The sequence below is a fragment of the Chelonia mydas genome, chromosome 1 (assembly GCF_015237465.2).
Source record: "Chelonia mydas isolate rCheMyd1 chromosome 1, rCheMyd1.pri.v2, whole genome shotgun sequence".
NCBI lineage: Eukaryota > Metazoa > Chordata > Testudines > Cheloniidae > Chelonia > Chelonia mydas.
In genome coordinates this window covers 109,503,312-109,531,079 of record NC_057849.1, presented here as the reverse complement: position 1 = coordinate 109,531,079, position 27,768 = coordinate 109,503,312, and the positions used below count along the sequence as shown (strand labels likewise).

General features: G+C 44.5%; 1 protein-coding gene and 1 long non-coding RNA gene across 13 annotated transcripts in view; both read right to left on the bottom strand.

Annotated features, from left to right (window-relative positions):
* TFDP1 (transcription factor Dp-1) overlaps positions 1 to 27,510 on the bottom strand; it is a 111,286-nt gene extending 83,776 nt beyond the window's left edge. The window contains exons 1-2 of one of the 12 annotated variants that reach the window (XM_007063830.4): positions 27,015 to 27,510; positions 25,736 to 25,823 (exon numbers count right to left, since the gene is read on the bottom strand). In XM_007063830.4, the coding sequence (XP_007063892.1) occupies positions 25,736 to 25,747 (12 nt within the window). In that variant the 5' untranslated portion in view covers positions 25,748 to 25,823; positions 27,015 to 27,510. Of the gene's footprint in view, positions 1 to 25,735; positions 25,824 to 26,235; positions 26,527 to 26,575; positions 26,837 to 26,879 lie in introns of those variants that run through there. The other 11 variants (XM_043536050.1, XM_037897277.2, XM_037897309.2 and 8 more) reach the window with 11 other exon arrangements.
* On the bottom strand, positions 6,071 to 10,103 carry LOC119566100. The gene is made up of 2 exons (XR_005225140.1): positions 7,558 to 10,103; positions 6,071 to 6,622 (listed from the first exon to the last, which is right to left on the bottom strand). It is a non-coding gene; the product is annotated as an uncharacterized LOC119566100 (long non-coding RNA).
* Positions 27,511 to 27,768: the final 258 nt, after the last annotated feature.

Below are 27,768 nucleotides of genomic sequence, written 5' to 3'. Positions count from 1 at the left end.
AATGATAAACCTGTTGAATTGGAGATATTTCATTTACCAAAGGTAATTGAACTAACCAATCATTCATTTTCTGATACAGCTGTAAAACTAATCTGAAAAGTTTTCTAAATAAATCACTTAAAAATGTATAGTGTGTACCTTCTAAAAATGAAACCAACATCTATCTCGGAGTTGTGAAGAATATGTATTAAGGTTATAACAACCAACAAGAATACACTTTTATGTAGAAATCCTTGATTAAATTGAGTCTTCCTGATGTGATTTAAATCATGATTTAAATCAAATCCACCCTGGCCAGCAACACTCCAATGGAGCCTCAAATGTAAATTAAAGCTACCATCACCCACCCCCACCCCCACCCCCACGGGACTGAAGCAGGGAATCCCAAGGGACTGAAGCAGTACAAACCAACAGCACATTTTCCGGCATAAGTTCTCTTTTCCAAACATAGATGCTCCAGCTGGTGTAGGAAGGCTGCAATTAAAACTCCCATATACCATAAGGAGTTAGTCAAGCTCAACAGATTGCTGTCAATCAGATCTCCTTTGCACATGTGCAGTTTCCTGATTAGTTTCATTTATTTTATTCAGGATAACTCAAATCAAGCAACTTTTCAGATAGCTTTTTATAGCTGCGCTGACTGAAGCTTGACTTCTAGAAGATCACAAAAATGAGTTAATTTTTCTGTAAGTAAAAACCTAGGACAGAGATGGGCAAACTTTTTGGTCTGGGGGTCACATCAGGGTTCCGAAACTGTATGGAGGGCTGGGTAGGGAAGGCTGAGCCTCCCCAAACAACCTGGCCCCCATCCAACTTCCTGCCCCCTGACTGCCCCATCCAAACCCCCCTGTTCCTTGTCCACTGACAGCCCCCTCCCAGGACCCCCACCCGGACCTCATCCCCTATCCAAGTCCCCCCCACTCCTTGTCTCCTGACTGCTCCGACCCCTATCCACACCCCCACCCCGACAGGCTCCCCGGGACTCCCACACCTATCCAACTGCCCCCTGACTGTCCCCCAAGACCCTCTTCCCCTTATCCAACCCCCCCCCACTCCCCGCCCCCTTACCATGCCACTGAGAGCGCCAGGACTGGCAGCTGTGCCACCCAGCCAGAGCCAGCCATGCCGCCACACAGTCTAGAGCAGGGCTGGACAAACTACAGCCCGTGGGCCAGATCCGGCCTGCAGGATTGCCCCCCGTGGCACTGCAGGCCCCTTGCCACTCTCAGAAGCGGCCAGCACCACATCCCTGGAGCCCCGGGGGGTGGTGGGGCAGGCAGAGTGTGTTGCCCTTGCTTCCAGGCACTGTCCCCTGCAGCTCCCATTGGCTGGGAATGGGGAACTGTGGCCAATGGGAGCTTTGAGGAGGTACCTGGAGACGTAGCAAGGGCAGCGTGCAGGGCCATGCAGGGACATGGTGCTGGCTGCTTCCCAGAGCAGCGCGGGACTAGGGCACACATTCCCTGGCCCAGGTGCGAGCTGCTGCCACCCTGGAGCCTGAATCCCTCCCCCCCCCCCAACTCCCTGCTTGCACCTCGCACCCCAATTCCCTGCCTGAGCCCCCACCACACCCCTCTGCACCCCCAATCCCCTGCCACACTGCAACTCCCTGCCCTGAGCCCCCCTGCCAAACCCATCCTGCACCCCAACCCCCTGCCCAGAGCTCTCTCCCGCAGTCCGCACCCCTGCCCTGAGCCCCCTCTTGCACTCCGCACCCTTCCTCTGCCCCAGTCCCTTGGCCTGAGCCTCTTTCTTCACATTGCACTCACTCCCACACCCCACACTCCAACCCCCTGCCCCAGCCCTGCATACAATTTCCCCACCCTCTGCCTCAAAAGTTTGACCACCCCTGGTCTAGAGCACTGGGGCATGCCACCCAGCAGGAGCTCACAGCCCCACCACCCAGAGTGCTGGCGGCATGGTGAGCTGAGGCTGCAGGGGAGGGGCGACAGCAGGAGATGGGCCGGGGGCTAGCCTCCCTGGTCGGGAGCTTAAGGGCTGGGCAGGATGGTCCCGCAAGCCGCATGTGGCCCGCAGGCCGTAATTTGCCCACCTCTGACCTAGGACTATGATACCTCCTAGAACTTTGGTCTTTTAGACTATTCTTGAAGCAATACTTAGCTGTACTTATAGTTCAGATCTGCAAAAAGGTAAGCTTATTGCTTTAATTACATCTTGCTCCTTATCCCCCCCTTTTGAGCCACATTTGCATAGGCGCTGACTCTGTGGGTGCTCCAGAGTTAGAGCACCCCGGGGAAAAAATAGTGGGTGCTCAGCACTCACCAGCAGCCCCGGCGATCAGCTCCTCTCCCTTTGCCCCAGCACCTCCCGCCCTGCCAATGATCAGCTGTTCAGCGGCGTGCAGGAGGCGCTGGAGGGGAAGGAGAGGAGTGGGGGCAGGAAGAGGCAGAGCAAGGGCAGGGTGTACTCGGGGGCAGAAAGAGGCGCGGCAAGGGCCTTGGAGGAAGGGGTGGAGTGGGGGCAGAGCCTGGGGCATAGCAGGGAATCGAGCACCCTTGAGGAAACCAGAAACTCGGTGCCTCTGCACACTTGTGTTATCTAATTGCTCAGAAAGAGGCTGGGCAAGGGCAGAAAGAATTGGGGCGAGGGCCTAGGGTGAAGCACAGGGCGAGCACCCCTGAGGAAACCAGAAAGTCAGTGCCTTTGCACACCTGTATTATCTAATTGCTCTGAAACTTAGTTTTGTTTCCACTTAAATCACTCTGCTCAGCAACAGCGAAGATTATACTATGTGGGCTATGGACAAGTTAAATCACTGCCTTGTCTCTTTCTTTCACCAAAGAAAAACTTCTAAGAGTCCATAGCTAAAATGCAGTGCAAATTATATTTATCAGAGTTCAACAATTTCTTAGGAGCCTAAAAATATCTTCACAAGATGCACATGGGCCAGTGGCCAATAACAGATCTCTCTGGTGGACAAGCTGCCAATACCAATGGTTTTCTTCTCCTGTAGGGAGCAGCCAAATGAGCACAGAATCTCCTGCATTCACCCAAGACTACATATAGAACTCAATCTCCTGCAAGTGACTTAAGCACTTGGTCTGCTAGTCTAAAGAGCAGGAGTGACAAGAGTTTCATTAACTCACTATACTGGGCTGCTTCTCCCAAATTTCACTCCTTTACCACCATTACACTGTAGCTCACGAAAGTTTATGCTCAAATAAATTTGTTAGTCTCTAAAGGTCCCACAAGTACTCCTGTTCTTTTTGTGAATACAGACGAACACGGCTCCTACTCTGAAACCTGCCACTACTACACTGTTATTCCTGGGGGATTCGGTGCCAAAAAAATTAAATTATGTCACAATATTTTCAAATTCTGCAAAATTCTGCATATTTTAGGTGTCAAAATAACAGCAACACCAGTTTTAACTATTTGTAGTCATTTATTTCAAAATACCCGTCAGCAAGTATTCAGGTAATGTTTTTTGACAAGTAGATTCCTTACTAGACATTGTGACAAAGTTCCTCCTCTACCTTGGTGGGTCTTGCGCTTATTGGCGGATTTGCTCGCCTTGGAGCTTCACAGCAGCCCTCAGCTTGGCCGTTTTTCGGAACCCACAGTCCAGGTCGACTCCTCCTGTGTCTGACCAGGAGTTGGGAGGTTTGGGGGAACCCGGGCCCGCCCTCTACTCGGGGTTCCAGCCCAGGGCCCTGTGGAATGCAGCTGTTTAGAGTGCCTCCTTGAACAGCTGTGCAACAGCAACTCCTCCCTTGGCTACTTCCCCATGGCCTCCTCCCAACGCCTTCTTTATCTTCACCATAGGACCTTCCTCCCGGTGTCTGATCATGCTTGTACTCCTCAGTCCTCCAACAGTCCACGTTCTCACTCTCAGCTCCTAGCGCCTCTTGCTCCCAGCTCCTTACACGCGCACCACAAACTGAAGCGAGCTCCTTTTTAAACCCAGGTGCCCTGATTAGCCTGCCTTAATTGATTCTAGAAGCTTCTTGATTGGCTGAAGGTGTTCAAATCAGCCCGTCTGTTTTAATGGTCTCCAGAAGGTTCCTGATTGTTCTGGTACCTTCCCTGTTAAGGGACCTACTTAACCTGGGGCTAATATATCTGCCTTCTATTACTCTCCTGTAGCCATCTGGCCCGACCCTGTCACAACATATTACTCAGAGTTCTGTATTAATAATTAATTTAAACTACAATACAGAACTGCTTTTCCTGCACCCCTCAGAAGCAGTGCAAAGGCTTGGGGGAGTCAGGGGTAATGGAGAAGCTCAGGGAGAGGGAAGTAAATTGCTGGGAAGGAGCCTGGGTATGAACTTGGAGGCTTGTTAGGTATGGGTGGGAAAAGTATGGAACAAGTTTTTGGGGGAGGCGGGGAGGAATTGTTAGGGAGCTTCCCCCATGCAGACCCTGGCTCACCCCTAACCTCTCCAATTCAGTCAGGCACATCTGCCCCGTCCCCATGTGTCCCTGCACCCCATCCACGTGTTCCTCCACCTCCACTCAGACATCCACTCCCCCCATTCCCATGTGGCCCTGCATCCCTCTCCCCATCCCCATGTGGCTCTGTGCCCCCACCCAGCCACTACCCTGTCCCTATGTGTCCCTGTACCCCCTGCCCCCATATGTCTCTGTGCCCCCACTCATCCACCCCCTGTGCCTATGTGGCTCTGCACCCCTTCTCCCTATCACCATGTGGCCCTGATTCTCCCTCCCCCGTGGCCCTGTACCTCCACTCCCATTCAGCCCCTGCCCCAGGTCTGTCCTCCCCCACTAGCCTTTATGAGCCCCTGTCCGGCCCCCTAGCAGCCCCATGCTGTCTTCCCATAGCCCATCTCCTGACCTGGCCTGACATGAGCTGTGAAGAAGGCAGGTTCTTTCTCTTCCCTAGCCAGCTGGGAGCTGCTGCTGTGTTCTATTGCCACAGTGCCCTCTGGTGGGCAAAAGGCAGAACTGCAGCAACGTCAGCAGACGCTTTTTCTGCTCCAAAAATTAAAAATATGCACAGCTCATTAATTATGCACTCAAGTCATGCTCATCCCAGATACTTCACATGCACAGAACACTGTCTAGTCAACTCTACCAGGCATGCTAACGTACAGAGAAAATCAAGTGTTTTCTCCTGCACCAGAACTCAGGATATTACAGTATATATTACAGTCTGCAATGCCAATGGACAAGTTATCAGAGCAGCAGTAGCAACAACCATGTCCATAAAAAGCTCTTGGTACTTGCTGCCCTAGACCTGAACAAAATACAGTACAGACCCGTTTACACGTGAATCTGCTTAAAGCGTGGTAGTGCCACGCCTCCCAGTGCTACCTATTTAACACGCGAGACTCGTTAACATGCAGTACAGGAACTTGCTATGTAGCGCTACAGATTTGCTCACTAACTCACTGACATAGAAATCGACAGGAAGTGCAGAGCAGAAACGTGTTGTATGTCTTTACCGATATTGGTAAAGACGTATCATGCACACTTAGTCATTGTCACACTAGAGAGATATATAATATATATATAGTAGTTATATAGTAATTTATATACTACTTTAGAAAATTTTAACTGTAGACCTAATATAATGGCAGAAGGCAAGTGTCAGCGTTCCTACACTGTAGAAGAAAAGCTAGCTGCAATAGATCGAGTAAACAGCAGAGAACCCAGGCCAAAGTTTCAAAAGATATTGGAATTGTCGAATCTACTCTCCGAGGATGGCTAAAAAACTAATCTAAACTGAATGGCTTTGTACAAAATATCAATTCTGTCACGGGGCTTAAGCGAAAACATGTGCGCTATTCAGCAAAACCCACGATAGACAAAGCCATGCGCACATGGTTTGCTCAGGAAAGCCTGAAAGGAATGCCATTAAGTGGCCCAATGCTTCAAGCCCAAGCGACAAAATTTGGAAATTTAACTGGGGATGAATCATTCCAAGCCAGCAAGGGCTTATAAATCGTTTTAAAAAGCATCATGCCATAGCGCAGGTATCTATTTCTGGAGAAAGCCGATCAGCCAATGAATTGGCCACAAACGTGTTTCCCGCCGAGTTAAAATCTATTTTACAAAATGAAGACTACCATGAAGAACAACTTTATAATTGTGATGAAACAGCTTTATTTGCAAAACTGCTATCTGATAAGACTTTAGCTTTTAATTACGACAGACAGAAAACAGCTGGATTTAAAAAGATAAAAGATCATGTGACTTTTTTTGTAGTAATAAGACAGGCAGCCAAAAGCTTGCCCCTCCCCTCTTCTCGTTGGCCACTTTCATAACCCTCGCTGCTTTAATCACCTCAGTAGAGCCAAACTGCCAGTAATATACACGAAGAGCAAAAATGCTTGGATGACAAGACATTTTCAACAACTGGTTCCACAACAGCTTTGTTTCAGCTGTTCGTAAGCATCTGTGGTCGAAGAAACTCAAAGCCAAAGCACTTTTGCTACTTGACAATTGTTCAGCCCATCTTCCAGCCGAATCACTGGTATCGAGCGATGGAAAAATGTGAGTGCTATACCTACCATTCAACACAACATCAAAAATTCAACTTTTAGATCAGGGCATTATTTAGAATTTTTAAAACAATTATCGACAGGAGCTGATTTCAGCGATCGTGTCATGCACGTCTTCAGGCACTTCCGAATTCCTGAAACAGTTAAACAGGAAGGAAATTTATTTAGTTAAAAAAGCTTGAGACGGAGTAAAACAAAAGTCCATTGAGAACTGCTGGATGAAGGCTCTCGGTAATGCCTTTTCTGTCAAAGACGGCTCAGACCACTGTTCCCTTTAAGCTGTGCGCCTGTGCACACACACACACAGATTCTAAACCCCGCGCACACATTTGTCTCGCATCCTGACCGCACATCGGTCGGAACGCCCGCTTTTCCCGGCCAATGGGAGCCACAGAGCTCGCGCTTGTGGCAGGCAAAGCACATGGAGAGTGGAGAACCCCCCCCCACGCGCCCTGACCCTAGGAGCCAGAGACCTCCCAGCAGGGCTGGTGAGTGCAGCCAGGGAAGGGAGCAGGGTATGGTGGAGTGAGTGTCTGGAGGGCACTGGGCAGTGAGGGCGGATTGTGTGTTTTGGGGTGCTAGACAGTGGGGGAGGGGTGTGTGTGGGGGGGGGGGCACTGGGGAGAGGGAATCTGTGGAGCATTGTTTAATTGTGGTGGCTGGGCTGTGGGGGAAGGGCACTGGGAGGGAGGAGAAATCTGTATTGGGAAAACAAGGGAGTGGGGGGGTTCTGTGTGAGGTGCTCGGCAGCTGTGGTGGGGCTGTGGGCAGGGGGGCACTGGGCAGGGGTGGTGGTTTGCACAGCACTGTGCATTTGTGTCAAATGTGGGGGATTTTGGGGGAGGCTCTGGGCATAGTGGGTTCAGGGGGTGTAGGCCAGGGGAGCTGTGTGTCTCTTTTCCCCCCCCACCCTGCTCACCCATTGTGTCTTGATATTTCACCTCTTGCGATCTGGTCACCTTATTTACGGGCGACTTTTGACACTGTTCGCCCACCATCTATCAACACAGCCAGATTCTACTAGCTGGCAAGGGGGGAGGAAAAGGGAAAGGAGGGCAATGAAACGTACCCCTCCCCGCCAGCATTTTGAACGTGGAACGTTGATCATGTCGGGACGGTCGGGAGGAGGAGACCCACACATCTCCTTGTAGTCTGTTCATTTGGCTGTGTACAAACTCAAGCACATGCGAATAAGTCAAAATGCCTGGCGGTAGTTGCTAAGGAACTGCAAAGAGTTCCCAGAAATGAACAAAGGTAAGCGTTTTTTTCGTGATTGAAATTTTTCAAAGGCATTGGACTTCATCCATTTACTTGTGATGTTTTACCATTTTCCCGTCGTTTTTTTGCCACAGAGAGATGGACGTGATCGGAGCTATGCACAAACTTCCGGTATCCTGATCGGAATGATCTCCCGTTTGACCTTTTGTCGAGTCACGCTATTAAGCGCATTGAAATAGTAGCCATATAATAAAAAGTATTAATTTTATATGAACCAATTTGGTAAAAAAAATCAGTCCCAAAATGTCACTGTCTAGAGGTCTAAAGCGTGAAAGAACAGCGACTTCATTTAAATCTGGATGGTTGGATGAGACTATAGAGACAGTTACACCAAAGTCACATAGTGTAATGCCTATTAAACTTCGTGAAATATTCACATATGAGGAGGACAACGGAGTGGTTTGTTTATATTGTTGAGATGCCAGAGCTCCGGGAAAATTTTCAACAGGAAGAATGTGGAACGATGTATGGATGTTGGATTTCTTAAAGCATCATCTGTCAAATAAGTCACATATAGATGGTGTAACAAGACTTAGAAACAAAAACCCTTCCTTACGGAATGGAATGGTTTCCATGATTCTTGAAAGTCCAGCTGAAAAGCAGAGGAGGCAAATTAATCTTGAACGCAAGCACTCAAACCCAGAAGAAATCAAGGTACTTATTGACAATGTGTTGTTGGCTATTAAAATGCACAGCTCAGTGCTTTCTGTTCAGGATATTAATGACAATATGGAAAAGAATGTGCACAGACCAGCGAGCTGGAGAAGTAAAAATCACGTTTTTGAATTTCTTGAAATCATCAACTGCATTGTCCAAAATGACCTTATGCGTGAAATAGCAACGGCAACGTTTCCTACTGTAGCTGTTGATGAAAGCACTGATATATCCATTCACAGATATTTGATACTCTACTTTAAATATAGATCCATAAATTCTGCAGATTATAAAACTTTGTTTGGTGGACTATTAAGATTGCAAGAATGTGATGCTGTTTCAATAGTGTCTGCAATCAAAGAGTTTTATAAAAAACACCAACTTGATCTAATGAAAATGGTGATGTTCACATCTGATGGTGCCTCTGTGATGTTGGGTAAACTCAGTGATGTGGCGGCTCAGCTGAAACAGGATATTCCACACTTAGTCCAGCAACATTACGTTGCACACCAGGAAGACTTGGGGATTTCCGATGCATGGAAAGAGGTCAATCTGATAAGAGACAATCGAAACCTTAATGAGAACTGTCTACATGGCGTTCTGTTGGTCATCCAGGAGAAAATACAAATTTCAGAAAATAGTGGATGCTTCTGAATGCGAGTCAGTGGCTTTCAGGCCACTCAATGAAGTGCGCTGGTTATCTAGGCACGTTGCACTTCAAGCAATTATTCGCAACTATAATCCTCTTCTGGAATATTTTGGGCAAGATAAAGATACTGATCCAGTTTCTAAATACTGCCACAAAAAGCTGAATACTATGGAATACCGAATAACATTAGAAGTTTTGAATGATGCTTTGTCAGAGCTGACTTCACTATCCACACAGCTCCAGAAACGGGGCCTTACACCTCTTGAAGCATTTCACCTTGCCCGAGGTAAACTGAACAATGTCAGAAGACAGTACCTTGGAGATTCAGTCTTATGGAGTGACAAAGTTAAGGCTCTCTTAGATATGAGCTCTCAAGAAAATAATGAAAATCGATACCAATTCTATACCAATTTCTATAATAACTTTCATAAACATCTTGTGTGCACATTTGGCAGACAGGTTTCCAGAGGATGAAGTCCAGGAGTGGTCCGCTTTTGATCGTGAAGCAATAGTTAAGTGTGACTTCAAATTTTGGAATTCATCAGGTCAAATCCCTATGTTCAAAATACAAAGACTTTCTTGCTGAAGAGATTGTTATAGTCAGTCAATACAACGACTTCAAGTTTGTAGTAGCCGAAAGACTCAAAAGCCAATTGGTTTTAAGTTTCCTGGATATGGTGACATTTGCTCACCAGAACGAGCAGTTTCAGGATCTTGCAAAGTTGATTGATATTGGAGGAACATTCCTAGCATCAAGTGCAGACTGTGAGCACGGCGTTAGCTTAATGAACACTCTAAAAAACAAACTGCAGAATTGTTTACAAGTAGATCATTTGGACATGCTGATGTGTATTAAGAGTTACCAGCTGGATGGAGGACTGATAGATCTGGACAGAGTTTATATTGAACAGGTAAATGAAAAAGATCGCAGGGAAAAACAGTAAGATTAGTTTAGCAGTCTTTGACATTTTGACCAATAAGGAAATTAAAATGCATTTTTAAATTACATATTATTCTTGGCTGATAATCATTTATTGATATTTTTTAGGAAAATTTTAAATTTAAAACAAACTTTTTTTTTTTTTTTTTTTAACCACTTACGATGTCTGTATCTGAAAACCCATATAAACTGACACAAACTTCAAATTAAAACTTTTTAAATGTATAAGCATTTTACTCGCTTGGGCGCATTTGCCTCATGGTGCACAAATTTGAACTCTGCTTCAAAAATTTGCACAGAAGAAATTTTTGCTCACACAGCCTGTCCAAAATTAGAGGGAACACTGGCTCAGACTCAAAACTCCAGCAGTGGCACTGATTCAGAACCAGACTTTGAAGGATTTTTGGAAGAAGACGTCCTACACACATGCACGCAGACAAAAGAGGATAAAGGTAAACTTCTCTTTCAAATGATAAAAGATTTTAGTTTGGATACGTCGCCGGAAATCATTACTGAGTGGCTGGAGATGGATGAAGATTGCCCGACTTCAGAATTTCTGTCCGAGGAAGAAATATTAACGGGCTGCAAGGCTACGTCGGACCGCAAAAGCGATGGCAAGAATTCTCACAACGCAGCCTAAATGGCAGTGACGATGAGAATGTTGTTGAAAATGTCAAAATTTCACCCACTTAGTGCTGTAGAAACTGTTGCAAGATCTATGGAGGAGTAAAATGCGGAAAATATCAAAATCATTCATCTGCGGAAAATGACAGAGTTCAAAAGAAAAAAAATGCGAGTCAGAAAGAGCAGAAAATAACAACCTTTTTTTCCTAAGTGAATCAGACACTTCTTTCAGCATGGCCCTCTTAAGCCGCGGTCCGTTAACACGCGGTCATGGCGGCTTGACTCCCGACACCCGCATGTAAATGGGTCTGTACCCTAGATATTTGTTCTTTCAGCAAAATTATTAGAACAGTTTATATAACTGTACCTGTACTATACAATATTTTAGCATTAAGTGTTGAACACTATTCATTTAAAAGCCATTACCTCACCTACATCCTTATCAATGTAATCTTTAAATGCCTATAGGTTTATAAAATAATATTCTGAAATAATTATGTGCCAATCAACATGATATCTGGGCACATGACTTCACACAAACATAATAAATAGGGTGACCATTGTGACGTTGCACTCTATGATTTTATAAAAATATACTAATGAGTGTGAATATAATGCAACTGGAATATGCTTCATGGAAAAGGTTTCTTGTAAGGTATCATTACAAAGCTTATAATCTACTCAGTGTGGTCATCCTATTTGTATAAATGTATCACTCTTGTATCTGAAATTAGAAATATGAAATATAACACTGAGGTCTTATGGTAGTTATGCATAATATGGGCCATTAATGGTGGTTTGGAATCTTAATGGCTCCCATTAACCAGGACAATTGACTGTAAATGGCTCTGTTTTACTTGTAAGTCTTCCTGTATACCTGTCGACTGGCAAGTGGGTAATGAAGTCTTACAGTGACATGTGATCATGTCACCTGAACTGGAATCCATCTTTAACCTGGTGCTTTTCCATTGAGAAGGAGGGGTGGGAACCCAGAGGGACAAAGGATTCCTGCCTTATGCAAAAGATATTTAAGTGGGTAGAAGAGAACAAATGGGGCAGCCATCATGAGAAATCCCCTAGCTACCACCTGAGCTGGAACAAGGGCTGTACCAGGGGAAAGGATTGTGCCCAGACTAGGAAGGCGTCCAGTCTGTGAAAGAAACTTATTGAAACATCTGAGGGTGAGATTTTATCTATATTCAGTTTTATTACTGTACTAGGCTTAGACTTGTGTATTTTATTTTATTTTGCTTGGTAATTCACTTTGTTCTGTCTGTTACTACTGGGAACCACTTAAATCCTACTTTCTGTTTTTAATAAAATCACTTTTTACTTATTAACGCAGAGTATGTATTAATACCTGGAGGGGCAAACAGCTGTGCATCTGTGTGTGTGTGTGTGTGTGTGTGTGTGTTCTAGAGGGCGAACAATTTATGAGTTTACCCTGTATACATTTTATACAAGGTAAAACCGATTTATTAGGGGTTTGGACCCCATTGGGAGTTGGGCATCTGAGTGTTAAAGACAGGAACACTTCTTAAGCTGCTCTTAGGTTAAGCCTCAGCTATTAGGGGACGTGGTTCAGACCTGGGTCTGGGTTTGCAGCAGGCTAGCGGGTCTGGCTCAAACCAGGCAGGGCTCTGAAGTCCCAAGCTGGGAGGGCAGGGAAAGCAGGTGCAGAAGTAATCTTGGCACATCAGTTGGCAGCCCCCAGGCGGTTTCTGTGATCCAACCCGTCACAGCCATATTTCCCAAAATGAAAAAACGGGACACTGCACGGGGCTGGCCAGAGCAACTCACCCGAGCCCTGCTTGTCCCCCCTGTACAAGGCTGGGGCTGGCGTTGCTGCTCGCCCAAGCCCTGCTTGTCCCCCAATGCGAGGTTGGGGTAGCTGCTCCCCCTCACCATGTTCCGCTGCATCCCACTTTTGTGTTTAAAAAAAAAAAAAAGTGGGCATTTGTCCTGTTTGCTCTTGCCAACTGACCAAGTGCCCACTTTTGCCAAAAAGTCGGGACAGGGTTTAATAAATGGACTGCCCGAGCCAAAACGGGACATATGGCCCACCCTAATAAATCAATCATCCACAATCAAGCAAATACATAACTAAAATTTGTGATGCATTAACATGACTATTATAACTAGCCATTAAAAGCAGTTATCTTGTTTAGCATGCTAGTAAGTACCGCTGTGTTCCTAACACAGGTAAAACTGAAGACATACACCAGAAGTCCATTGCTATATACTGTACTATGCTATTAAATTATTAATGAAGATAAGCATTTTAAAGAACTGAGACCGTGGCAAAAAGACTACAACCACGCAGATAAGTTCCAGAACTGGCAAGTGACTTTTTTAGAAGGCATTTTTCCTTGGTCCTTTAGAGGTGACTTCAAAAAGCAAAAATAATTGGGATTTTGCTTGTTTCCTCATTTATGATAATACATTAACTCCTCACTTAAAGTTGTCCTGCTTAATGTCGTTTTAATGTTACATTGCTGATCAATTAGAGAACATGCTCATTTAAAGTTGTACATTGCCCCCTTATAACGTTGTTTGGCAGCTGCCTGCTTTGTCCACTGCTTGCAGGAAGAGCAGCCTGTTGGAGCTAGGTCGTGGGGGCTTGAAACCAGGGTGGACCAGCAGCCCTACTATCAGCTCCCCACTCCCTTAAGATTCCTGTGGGGCAGCCGTCCAGCAGGCTATCAATTGCCAGCAGTTCAGTTGTCCTCCCCCACTGCCATGTGCTGCTCCTGCCCTCTGCCTTAGGAGGTTACCGGGAGCCTCCTGCTTGCTGTGCGGGGTGGGTGTGTGTCTCTGCTAATGTCAGGGTGTCCCCCTCCCCCCTGCTTACCCCACGGGGGGGACGGGGACGGGACAGGGCTCAGGATGGAGGGAGCCTGCTGGCAGCAGCTGCTGTCTCAACTTGCTGATCTACTTAAAAAGGCAATGTACTTAGAGTGGAATCAGCTTACTTAAAGGGGCAATGCGCATCTCTCTCTCCCACGTACGATGTGTGGGTCTGTCTGCCATGCTGTCTCCTCTCCCTCCATTTGTGCTGCCTTCTAGAGCGTGAGGCTACATTAACAACATGTTAATCCTTGAAGGCTCAGCCGAGTGCTAGTTCATCATTTAACAGTAAGGCATTCCCTAGGAATATCCCACCCTCCAACTTCACCACCTCAACCAAGCTTCACAATCATCATTGCTGCACACAGTATTAAATTGTTTGTGTGAAACGTATACTGTGTGTGTGTGTGTGTGTGTGTGTGTGTGTGTGTGTGTGTATGTATGTATAGTGGCAAACGTCTGGCACTACTTTGATGGGTCTCGCACTCTCTCTTCTTGGGGAGGGTTCAGGGCACCATTTCTCTCCCCTGAACTGGGGTAATAACTGCCTCAGTAGTGTCCTAGAGGAGCGGAGTGGAGCGGGAAAGACCCAGGCCCGCCCTCTACTCTGGGTCCCAGCCCAGGGGCCCTAGGGATAGTGGTAAACCGCTTGAACTAGCAGTTCCTTCCCCTGGACTACTTCCCTCTCCTGCCCTTCAGCTTGTGGGGCTTCCAGCCCTCCCTCTGCACAAACCAGGTGTCCCTTTACTACGGTCTTGGTCTTCTTAGCCCACCGCAGCCCTTCTCTAAACTCCCCTCTGCTTCCCTCCAAACTGCTCTCTGCTCCAAGACCAATCCACTCTGCTTCAACTCCTTCCCTTGTCTGATTGAAGCAGGTGGGTTTTATTCGGCAACTGGCTTCAGGTGCTCTAACTGGCTCCAGGTGATTTAATTAATCTACAGCAAACTTTCTTCCCTTTGGCCATGCTGTATCACTATATTTTTTTATACATACATTTTACATATATAATAATATAGTCTTTCTGGTGAAAAAAATTTCCCTGGAATCTAACCCCTCCTATTTACATTAATTCTTATGGGAAACTGGATTCGCTTAACATCATTTCGCATAAAGTTGCATTTTTCAGGAACATAACCTTTTACAGTAACTCCTCACTTAACGCTGTAGTTATCTCTCTCCTGCCTCCATCCAAAAAGGGTGTATGTGCAATGTTTTACCTTTTTAAAAAATTTAACATTAGAAACGTCAGGTCTTGTATACTCTTTCTTGAAAGACATAACGAACGACGGGAGAACAAGTAGTATTAGGACAAACACCAAGCAAGTGAAAAAAAATGATTCAGGGTGAATGATTTTAATTCAGATTTTTTTTTTTTAAAAAAAAAAAAAATCAAATCTTTCAGGCAAGTAAGCATTAACAAAACAGTGTCCATAAACAACTCGAACAAGATCTGTTTGTGAGAGACTGAATTTTCAACCTCTTCAATTAAAACTTCCAATATGTACCGGAAATCTCCAACAACAAAACAAAAAACCGAAAAGCAAAAACATCAGACTAGATGTTCCTGATATGTAAAGAAAGAAAGCCAGGAAAAAAATGCATATAAAATTCTTTTTAGGCCCTCTTTGTGCATCATAAAGAGCGCATAGAGCCCTCGTTTCCATTACTGTTAGTGTCATTTTGACTTTTTAAATTTTAGCCCAGTTGTAACCTTTGGATAAAGACAGCAGATTTAAGTTCAGTTAGTTTTCCATATGGTACTTTTAAATTATCAAAGCATAGGCTTCACATTATTTTAATTACAGAACTGCAATGCATGAGAAAACAATTAAACTTGAAGATAATGGAGTAAATCTAGTTCGTACAGATATAAATAGTCAAGGTATTCATAATGAAGATTTTGTTCAAAAACAAAAACTGTTGCACATGCATTGGTTTCCGCAGATCTCATAGGAGATGGCAGTCTGCATAAAATAGTGAGGTTGTTATTGTTATACACCGAACGTATTTCTTTGCCAGTAGGCTTCATCAAATAGGTCTGAGAATGGTATACAAAATACACGTTCTTCTAAACAACCTCAGCAGTCTTGTGTCAGGTATTTTCAGTACCATGATGCTACAATGAATGGCAAACAGCCCTCAAACATTAGAACCTATTTACTTTATTCGTAAGGCTGCATGATTACATCAGTTACCACACCTGGCCAAGCTTTTCTGCAAAGAAAACACATGAATCTGAATTCTGACCTGTGGATCTTGCTATCTTTTTTACAAACAATGTATCTTCACTCAAAAAATAGCCATGGGCCTTTACCCTAGTCAGATTTGTGCAAGTGAGCTCTTTTGCTCTTGTAGAACCCTACTGACTTCAGTGGTGCCCTGTGAAGGTGCCAGGGTCCACTCTCACTGATCTTATCACAGGATTAGGGCCTTAAATGGCAATGCAGGAAACCACTCCTCAGCATTTCATAAGAACAGCCATTCTGGGTCAGACCAAAGGTCCATCTAGCCCAGTATCCTGTTTTCCAACAATGGCCAATGGCAAGTGCCCAAGGGAATGAACAGAACAGGTAATCATCAAATGATCCATCTCCTGTCGCCCATTCCCAGCTTCTGGAAAACAGAGGCTAGGGACACCATTCCTGCCCATCCTGGCTAATAGCCATTGATGGACCTTTTTTTTTTTTTTTTAAAGCCGTTATAGTCTTGGCCTTCACAACATCCTCAGGCAAAAAGTTTCACAGGTTGACTGTGTGCTGTGTGAAGAAATAATTCCTTTTCTTTGTTTTAAACCTGCTGCCTATTAATTTCATTTGGTGACCTCTAGTTCTTGTGTAAAGAGGAGGAGTAAAAAACACCTCCTTATTTACTTTCTCCACACCAGTCATGATTTTACAGACTTCTATCGTATCCCCCCTTAGTCGTCTCTTTTCCAAACTGAGAAGTCCCAGTCTTATTAATCTCTCCTCATACGGAAGCTGTTCCATACCCCTAATAATTTTTGTTGCCCTTTTCTAAACCTTTTCATTTTCAAGTGTACATTTTAAAATATTTTCTTTGGCCAACATATTTACAGACGATATCGTAAAAAATAAGTGAAGTGGAATGATATAATTTATTCAAGTTTCTTTTGAACACCTCCCTTAAAAGGGAGAGAATACACACACTTCTCTCACCCCTCCATCTTTAGATATCTGGGGAAGTAATATCAGGCATTGAGCCTGCAACAAGCTCCATGTGGCAGAATCCTGTACAGGGAATCAATAGGGCTCCATACGGGCACAAGGGTCCACCTGCTCAGAGTCAGGTATAGGGTCAGTCTCACTCGGTAACTAAAATACATAAAACACTAAAATACTGTTAATTAAAATACTTCAGAGGTATCTGCCTATCTAGAGATAAAGAGAATAATTTTGCCAAAATATTTTCGAGTAAAAAAATAAAATGTTGGTAGAACACACAATGTAAAATAAAACTTTGAGAAATCAATCAGTCCAAGATTTTGCAAATTCTCTCCTAGCACGGACAGAGTTTTACTAAAGACCATATCTGGAAAGAGATGGTCCATGTGAGAGTCACAAAGTATCCCTGTGACAACTATAGCAATTGCCTACACAGAAATGGATATGAAAAAAGCAATTATGCATATTTGACTGTTTAATGCACTAAGTGTTTTCTCCCCATACATGACTTCCTCCTACCTGGTCCCCTTCTCCCATGGGCACATTGCAAGGCTGTATTACTTCTCTCCTTTGAGCATTCCTTGCTAACTAATGGTTCTAATTCTTGAGAGCAGCTCCTGTTTCTTCTCTTCCTTCTAAGTAGCAGTGACTCCTAACAGAGAGCCAGACACAAACCACCTGTTTTCCTGCTGCTTTTGCAGGCCTCCAGGATTTTCTTTGCAATTGAAGTAACTGAAAACGAGAAGCACTAGCACCATTCTGCCAGTTGATTTTCCACCAATCTGTTTAAGAACTGCTACACGATTACATTTTTGAACCATTTATGAGGAATAGTGTTTCCTTCTGTATTTTCAGACATCAGTCCCAATATACAAGCGACCAACACTTTTTCCTGGTATCGGGTTAGAGATGGTAGATGGCCATTAGGTTACTAATTATCTTCCCACCAATGCACAATTATTCCTGACTCCCCTTATTAGTGTTGTGTCCAGTCTAGTTTTAAGTGTCCCAAAAGATGGAAATCTCACCCACTTCCCTTAGGAGAATACAGGATAGCTTGATAATGCTCACAGTAAGTTTATTCAAGGACAAAAATTCCCAAGTATTCCCCTTTCTTAACTGCACCCTATTAATCTTGCTAGACTTCACTGTGTTGTGATGAATCTGAGTGTTAACAGGTCAACAGGGGATAGAGTGTTATATCTGCTAAAGCTCTTATGTCTCCTGAATGAAGAGTGATAGGTCAAACTGGAGGGGAAGATCCCATGGCAGTTGGTAGGACAGCTGGAAACCTTTAAAAAACCCACTCCTAAGTGACAAGAGGAGCTAGCGAACAGGAGCGGCTAACGGGAGTTTTGCAAGGGAGTTCAGAGGGAGAATGCGAGAGGGGGTGCTAAATACACTTAACCTTCTTTAAACTTAAGCCAGAAACAGCCATTGATAAAAACCAAACATCAACAAAGGAATGAGCTGCAGGAGTAAAAAAAGAGAATGCAGGCAGAAGTCCAGCAACAGAGTGGGGGCTATCCATTTTATTGCACCAATGCAGCATATATGATTACCTGCCGTATGGACAGGTGGCGTACGTGTGCATTCAGTGTAGGGAACTCCTGGCCCTCACAGACCACATACAGGCTTTGGAGACCAGAGTGGCTGAAATGGAGGAGCTAAAAGAAACAGAGGTACATAGATGAGACTTTCCGGGACACAGCAGAACGGTCCCACCCGCAGCCTGACATCCTCTGTGTTGCTGAGGAGGATGAAAGTCTCAGGGAACTAGACCATCCAACTGAAGCAGAGGGAAACAATCCCATAATTGGGACTCTCCTTCCAGATGATGTTGTGGTATCCTCTCACACTGAGGAGACCTCTCCAGGGGAGGGAACTCCAGTTATTGGGAAGAGACAGGTAATAGTTATAGGGAAATTTGATCATTAGAAACACAGATAGCTGGGTTTGCGATGACCGGGAGAACCGCATGGTGACTTGCCTGCCTGATGCGAAGGTTGCGGATGTCTCGAAATATCTAGATAGATGTATGTGTAGTGCTGGGGAGAAGCGGATGGTTGTGGTACATGCAGGTGCCAATGACATAGGGAAGGATAGGAGAGAGTTTCTGGAAGCCAAATTTAGGCCACTAGGTAAGAGATTGAAGTCCAGGACCTTCAATGCTTCCAGTTGCACGCACAGGGCCAGTTCGAACTGCAGGGTCTCAATGTATGGATGAAACGATGGCGTAGGAAGAAGGGGTTTAGATTTACTAGAAACTGGGGAAACTTTTGGGAAAGGGGGAGCCTATACAGGAAGGATGGGCTCCACCTAAACCAAAATGGAACCAGATTGCTGACACTTAAAATTTAAAAGGTCAGAGAGCAGTTTTTAAAAAAAGGGCTGCGGGAAAGCCGACAGGTGTGGAGGAACACGTGGTTCAGACAGATCTCTCTTAAGGGAGGATCTATTAATGGAGATTCTCTATGTCCTAGTAAGGAGGAGAGGATGGAAGCTGATAAAATACAGGTAGGATCTGATGAGAAACAGTCAAATGAAAAAAGAACGGGAGTACTTGTGGCACCCTAGAGGCTAACAAATTTATTTGAGCATAAGCTTTTGTGGGCTACAGCAACTGATGAAGTGGGCTGTGGCCCATGAAAGCTTATGCTCAAATAAATTTGTTAGTCTCTAAGGTGCCACAAGTACTCCTGTTCTTTTTGCGGATACAGACTAACACGGCTGCTACTCTGAAACCAGTCAAATGAAAAAGAGGCCCATTCAATTACATCATGAAACGGCAGACAGCTAAAAAGTGACAAGTTTTTAAAGTGCTTATATTCAAATGCTAGAAGTCTAAATAATAAGACGGGTGAACGACAATGCCTCATATTAAATGAGGATATTGATACAATAGGCATCACAGAAACTTGGTGGAATGAGGATAATCAATGGGACACAGTAGTACCAGGGTACAAAATATATCAGAAGGACAGAACAAGTTGTGCTGGTGGAGGACTGGCACTATATGTAAAAAAAACAAAAAAAAAAAACCAAAGAATCAAATGAAGTAAAAAACTTGTAAAAAAAAAAAAATGAACCAAACTGTACCAAAAAATCTTTATGGATAGTAATTCCATACTCTAATATGAATATAGCAGTAGGGATATATTACCAGCCACCTGCACAGGATGGTGATAGTGACTGAAATGCGCAGGGAGATTAGAGAAGCTATAAAAATAAAACACTCAGTAATAATGGGGGATTTCAACTATCCCCACATTTACTGGGTACATGTCACATCAGGACGTGATGCAGAGATAAAGTTTCTTGACACCTTAAATGACTTGGAACCCACAAAAGGAAAGTCAATTCTTGATTTAGTCCTAAATGTAGCACAGGGTCTGGTCCAAGTAGTGATTATAGCTGGACCACTTGGTAATCGTGACCATAATATAATTAAACATCCCCGTAGCAGGGAAACCACCACAACAGCCCAACACTGTAGCATTTAATTTCAGAAAGGGGGACTGCACAAAAATGAGGAAGTTAGTTAAACAGAAATTAAAAGCCAAAAGTGAAATCCCTGCAAGCTGCATGGAAACTTTTTAAAGACACCGTAATAGAGGCTCAACTTAAATGTGTACACTCCAAATTAAAAAAACCTAGTAAGAGAATCAAAGAAGTACCACCATGGCTAAACAACAAAGTAAAAGAAGCAGTGAGAGACCAAAAGGCATCCTTTAAAAAGTGGAACTTAAATCCTACTGAGGAAAATAGAAAGGAGCATAATCTCTGACAAATGAAGTCTAAAAATATAATTAGGAAGGCCAAAAAAAAATTTGAAGAACAGTTAGCCAAAGACTCAAAAAGTAATAACATTTTTAAGTACATCAGAAGCAGGAAGTCTGCTAAACATCCAGTGGGACCACTGGACGATCAAGATGCTAAAAGAGCACTTGCGGACAATAAGGCAGTTGCGGAGAAACTAAATGAATTATTTGCAGCAGTCTTTATGGCTGAGGATGTGAGGAAATTCCCACACCTGAGCCATTTGTTTTAGGTGACAAATCTGAGGAACGGACGCAGATTGAGGTGTCACGAGAGGAGGTTTAGGAACAAATTGATAAACTAAAAAGTAATAAGTAACCAGGACCAGATGGTATTTACCAAAGAGTTCTGAAAGAAATCAAATGTGAAATTGCTTAACTACTAACTGTAGTTTGTAACATCATTTAAATCAGTTTCTGTACCAAATGACTGGAAGATAGTTAATGTGACGCCAATTTTTAAAAAGAGCTTCAGAGGCAATCCTGGCAATCACAGGCCGGTAAGCCTGACTTCAGTACCAGGTAAGGTGATTGAAACTATAGTAAAGAACAAAATTGTCAGACACATAGATGAACATAATTTGTTGGGGGAAGAGCCAATATGTTTTTTGTAAAAGGAAATCATGCCTCACCAATCTACTAGAATTCTTTGAGAGAGTCAGCAAGCATGTGGACAAGGGGGAATCCAGTGAATACAGTATACTTAGATTTTCAAAAAGCCTTTGACAAGGTCTCTCACCGAAGGCTCTTAAGCAAATTAAGCAGTCATAGGACAGGAGGGAAGGTCCTCTCATGGATTAGTAACTGGTTAAAAGATAGGAAACAAAGGGTAGGAATGAATGGTCAGTTTTCAGAATGGAAAGAGGTAAACAGTGGTGTCTCCCCAGGGATCTGTATTGGGACCAGTCCTATTCAACATATTCATAAATAATCTGGAGAAAGGGATAAACAGTAAGCTGGCAAAATTTGCAGATGATACAAAACTACTCAAGATAGATATTCAAGCAGACTGCATAGAGCTACAAAAGGATCTCACAAAACTGGGTCACTGGGGAACAAAATGGCAGATGAAATTCAATGTCGATAAATGCAAAGTAATGCACATTGGAAAACATATATACACCTCTACCCCGATATAACGCTGCCCCGGGGAGCCAAAAAAAATCTTACCGCGTTATAGGTGAAACCGTGTTATATCGAACTTGCTTTGATCCACTGGAGCGCGCAGCCCCAGCCCCCAGAGCGCTGCTTTACCGTGTTATATCGGGGTAGAGGTGTACATATAAAATGATGTATATCTAAATTAGCTTGTTACCGCTCAAGAAAGAGATTTTGAATTCATTGTGGATAATGCTCTGAAAACATCCACTCAATGTGCAGCGGCAGTAAAAAAGCCAACAGAACGTTGGGAATTATTAAGAAAGGGATAGATAGTAAGACAGAAAATATCGTATTGCCTCTATATAAATCCATGGAACGCCCACACCTTGAATACTGCGTGCAGATGCAGTCCCCCCAATCTCAAAAAAAGATATATTGACTTGGAAAAGGTTCAGAAAAGAACAAAAATGATTAGGGGTATGGAACAGCTTCCATATGAGGAGAGATTAATAAAATTGGGACTTTTCAGCTTGGAAGAGAGACGACTAAGGGGGGATATGATACAGGTCTATAAAATCATGACAAGTGTGGAGAAAGTAAATAAGGAACTGTTATGAGAAGGAGTAAACAACACACTAACTAGGCAGCAGGTTTAAAAATAAACAAAAGGATGTATTTTTTCCACACAACGCAGAGTCAACTTGTGGAATTCCTTACCAGAGGATGTTGTGAAGGCCAAGACTATAACAGGGTTCAAAAAGGAACTAGGTAAGTCCATGGAGCATAGGTCCATCAATGGCTATTTGCCTGGATGGGCAGGGACTGTGTCCCTAGCCTCTGTTTTGCCAGAAGCTGGGAATGGACGACAGGGGATGGATCACTTGATGATCACCTGTTCTGTTCTTCCCTCTGGAGCAACTGGCATAGGCCACTGTCAGAAGACAGGATACTGGGCTCATGGACTTTTGGTCTGACCCAGTATGGCTGTTCTTATGTTCTAAAGAGACAGAAACAGGAGTGGTGACTGAGCTGAGGTTTCTGGGATTCCCCAAGCATGGCTGGGTCTAATTTGGTTTAAGATCAACAGGACTCATGGGAGCAGCGTAGATGAGAACAGTACACAGTGTTTAAAAAAAAAAAAAAAAAAAAGTTACACCACATGCAACTCTGGGACCTCAATTCCTCTCATCAGAAACTGATCACTGCCAAAGTAAAGGGAAATCATATTATCCTATCCCCAAGCCGCGAACACTCTTCACACACCATGGTCTTTGCTCCCTCTCTATTGTCAATGAGCCAGGCTACACATTTTTAATATCTTAACTCTCCCTAGCAAGTTATTCCTTCCTCCCCTTAAATAACTTTATCATCATCTCTTCTTTGAATTTAATCAATCAATTTAAAGTCTTTCAGTAATGAGTGTGTCCTTTGGTCTTTCAGTAAATGAGTCCAGTTACTCTCTGTATAGTTCTGCTGACTACCTCTCCACTCTTTGATGTGATATCTCTGCATCTTTAGCCAACATGACACTGGTCATTTTTGCTGCCAGATCATTCTGGAATTTCCTAACTGAGCTGCTCTTCTCCTACATCTCTTTTAGCATTACAGATTTCAAGGTTTCTCCCTATCGAATATTTGTGTTCTGAATTATTTTCCTCAAATATTAGCCTGCATTTTATTTTATTTTTTAATTCATTTGGATGCACCCACTTGTGTTTTTAACTCTCTCTACACCCCTTTGCATTATTTCTCTATCCTCACTGGTGTTTTCTCAACTCCTCTATATTTAATATTAACTGTGATGTGCTTTTTACTCCTTCTTCAATGAAGATGTTATTTATGACTGGAGCTACAGCAGACTTTGCAATAGCTTCTGGGCCTTATCCATTAGAAAAAAATCCATTAGTACTTACCCCAAACTCAATACTTTGCCATTTATCATTATCAGTTCACAATCCTCTGGCCAGTTTTCAGTCTACAGGACACTATATCTATGTCACTAACATTTTCAGATAAAGATTTTGGAAGATTCACCAAATGTTTTAGTAAAATCCATATATTCCTTTCTTTAATCCCCCTACTTTGCTATTAAATTTGCAATTTTTTTAAAAAAAGGAACAGATTTTGTTTGGAAAGAAATATTCTTTATACATTTATACTGCTTACTGTTCACAGTGCAAATTATCCAGTAAGGTCCCAATTCTGCAGAATTATGCACATACTTAATTTTTACACACATGAACAGTTCTACTGAAGTCTACAGGATTATGCACCCACTTAAAGTTAAGCATGTGCAAATCTTTGCAGGATCAAGGCCTAAAAAATTAGGGATTTTTTCCTCTTGTAAATTGTTCCATTATTTCACTAAGGACAGAAGTTAGGCTTTGAACAGTAATCATCAGGTTCACTCTTCTTTCCGTTTTTGAAAATTGGAAAAAAGCAATTAGTACCCTATCAGTTGTCTATCACTAAACTATACATAACTACATATAAGTTTGCAAGTTATCCTAATATCTTATGGTCCATATCAGCTGAACTGGATGAGTGGTATACACTTTTGTTCCCCAAGTACGCTCCTTACATGCTCTTCATCAATACTCATTAAGTTCTTCCTCATTTCCTAGTTTTCTAAATTCTCCCACACACTCTTTTTTTTTTTTTTTTTTTTGGGGGGGGGGGGGAAGGGGGTCAGCAAAACTTGTCAGTCAAGGGTGTGAAAAAACCCACACCCCTGACCAACTTAAGTTTTGCCGATAAAAGCACCAGTGTGGACAGCGCTATGCTGGCATGAGACGCTCTCCCGCCAGTGTGGAGCAGCTACATGGGAGACCTTACAGCAGTACAGCTCTATCTGTAGTGTAGACATAGCTTAGGAGGGATTTAAACAGAAGGACATCAGTATCTCCGTCATTTTCAACCATCTTTTATGTCATCCTCTCAATGGGCCTACTTTCTTCCCTCCCACCCATAAGGCCTTTTGCTATCTTTAACGTAATTCACTTCCTTTGTCTTTTCCTGGCAAGCCTTGACTGTTTTTTCTATTTGGTTGCCACACCACTCATTAGGGGGTTTTAAGTGGTTTTTAAACCACATCAGTGCTCTACAATATTAATTCTTTAAACCAAGGATTACTTAAGTTCTATCTGTGTCACACTGTTTGGAAGGTTGCAATATTGTCTCACATCAAACCTTATGCCATAATCTAAAACCTTTTTAAAAATGCTGTTTTGCTTAGTATTTTTTAGAAAATATGCAAAAAACATATCAATATGCAAATCAAAATATCAGAATACTTTACTAGCAATGTAACATGCAAGTATGAAAGCCTAATGATATTAAATGAGGACTGTTAGTGAACAGAAGTTTGTTTACATTTAAAAATACTGTCTTATATTTAAATGTAATTTTTCTGATAGTTACAGAGGTATTAAAAAGGGAATTGTAAGAATAGATGGCTCAAGAGATAAACCCTCTTTTATTATCACTCACCTCTAGGTTAGTGGCATGAACTTGATGGTCTATGTGGAAAAAAAAATAGTTGCCTGAGGCCAATTCCTGTTGGCATTAAGTAGGTTCATTTTGTCTGTCTCAGAAGAGAAAGGGTGGAAAAGAAAAGGGAATGGAGACTGAAGGACCCGCTCACCCCTAAACAGGGTTGAACTGCAGGGAAACACTGACAGTGGTGCTCCCGGTGTACCTGTTTTATCAACAAACAGGTAACTTAATGAAAGGTACTTCACTGACAACACTCAGACTGAACAACAATTTCATTATTTTGTTTTTGTATTAAGCACAGCAGTGAAAAGCAGTTTTCATAACCTCTACTACAAGTATACAAAATGCCTGCATCACAAAATGCTTTTCAGCAAGATGGTGGCTTTTTGTTTTGTTGCACAGAACAAATGTCTGCAGATTCTCTTAAATCTAAAGCCTTTTTATAGTACAAAAGCTAATAATTCTATTCTAAACTTTCTATGTGAAAACAGTGACAGATGCACTGCAAACCCTATTTTAAATAAGATACAAAAAGCAGGTCTTCATATCCCCTAATGCCATCTGTGGGATGTATGGCCTGCTTTATTTTTATTAGCAAGAACAAGGAAATATTCTATTACTCATACTTCCACATATAATATGAAATAAATATACTTACATCTTTTGCCATGTTACCTATGCCTAGAAATCAAGGCGCTTAAATGCTTGATGCCCACAGAAGGAAACAGGAACAGTGATGTTATTTTCTAAAAAGAAAGTCAAGACAACACCAGCTATAATAGTGAACTGCAGAAGTCGGTAAAGTGTAATTTATTAACTACAAGCATATATTTCTTTACTTTAGAACGTGTCTCGCAATATTTAAAAAGTTTTCTGGCATCATCAACTTGCTCTCGGTGAGCAGCCGCACAACCCCCACAGTGGAACGACCTCCCTGCAGCTCGGGGAAGCTGTCACAATTCGCCCCCTAGCTCCAGGGGCTTCCCCACCCCAAATATACACGGAGGAGCCCAGCAGGGCGGCAGGCGGCCTGCGCTGGCAGTCTAAGCCCACACCGGGCCGGTCACGGTCCAGCTGTGCCCTCTGCAACACTACCCCCGCCCCCACTCCCCCCAGGCCAGGCCTTTGCACAGGAGTGGGGGCGCCTCTATGCCGGACCTGTCAGCTTCGCCACAGACACTAGGCCTCTGCGGCCAGCCCCCTGACAGCCCCCCGTACCCGGCGGCGGGCGCAGGCAGACGGGCCGCAGCTGCGATGGGAGGCGAAGGAGGACGCGGCGCCCCTGAGGCTCCTCACAGACGGGCAGCCCCAACAGCGCCTCAGACCCCCGCCCCCGCCGGGGGCCCGCCCGCCCAAGCTGGCGCGGGGCCGTGCGAGGCACTGGGCTCGCCTGACTCAGGGGCCGGAGGCACCATCTCCCCCACCCACCCGGGCAGATCCCGCGCCCCCTCCCCACGTCCCGCCCAAACCCATCCTCCGGCGCAGCAGCACCTCCCACCTGCCGAACGGTGCCTGCACCTGAGCGGCCGGCGGCGGACAGCAGCCTCCCTCCGTCCGTCCCCCGCCCGCCCCCACAGCGCCGCTCTGCGGAGACACGGCGGGGGGCGCCGACTGCACATGTGCAGCTCACGGGCCTCCAATGTCGGGGGGGAGGGGGCTCCGGGGCTGTCATTGGCCCCAGGCCCAATCGGGGGGTCTCGCTCCCGGCCCCCCCCCACGTGTCAGTCTCACTCTTCCTTGTCCCCGCGTCCCTCCCTTCTACCCCGCCCACCCCCCCGGCCAGCCGCCCGCTCCCCGCACACCTGCGCAGGCTCCCCCTCCCCTCGGAGGGCTCCCTGTGTGGGGGCGGGGGCGCAGCCGCCCCTCCCCGGCTCCGACACGCGGATGCGGCCCTAGAAAAATTTTTCCGTTGGCACAAAAAAAAAATTGAAACTTACACTTTTGTACGTCCCACCCGCGTGACGCTGCGCGCTGACGTCACAAGGTGTAACGTGCCTCGCACAGGGCACACGCGGAGAGACCAGTGGTCCCTCCACCCGCCGTCCGTGAAAAGCGCATGCGCGGCTTTTTCGCGCCCATGGATTCCCCGCCCTCCTCTGGGAACAAGTGCGCGGGAAGCACGGGCGCGAGAGCTGGCGGTTAGTCAGTGAAAAGCAGCCGTTGCGCTGTGGCACGTGGCGTTACTCGAGGGGGTGGCTGGGCCCGGGCTGTGTAAGCGCTGAGCTGCCTGCCTCCCACCTGTGGGCGTCAAGCAAAGGGAGAAGAGATCAAGACTGTACAGTGACCCGCCTGTGCTGATTATGGCTGGGTTGGGGCACTCAGCCCATATCCCCTTCTTCCCTGGCTGCAGGCCTAGGGCTTGTTGCCCAGGTGCTGGGTCTTCAGGTGTCTTAGCAGACCTAGCCCCAGGTTCACTAGCAGAACATTTCTCTTCTGTTGCCATAATGATATTGCTGGGCACACTAATGGCAGAGCTCACTGTCAAAACAAAGCATGAGGGTGTTGTCTCATGTACGGGCTCTGCATCCATTGCAACAGCATTTTAGTAACCAGCCCTAACCAACCTCTGAATAATGCTTATGTTACTTCCTCCTCACCCACTGCCTCATGATTATCAGGGCAGGAGCACTTAGAATGCCCCATTTTAAACATGTAATTTTAAAGTAGTTTAAATTAGAGGGCAAATTTGCT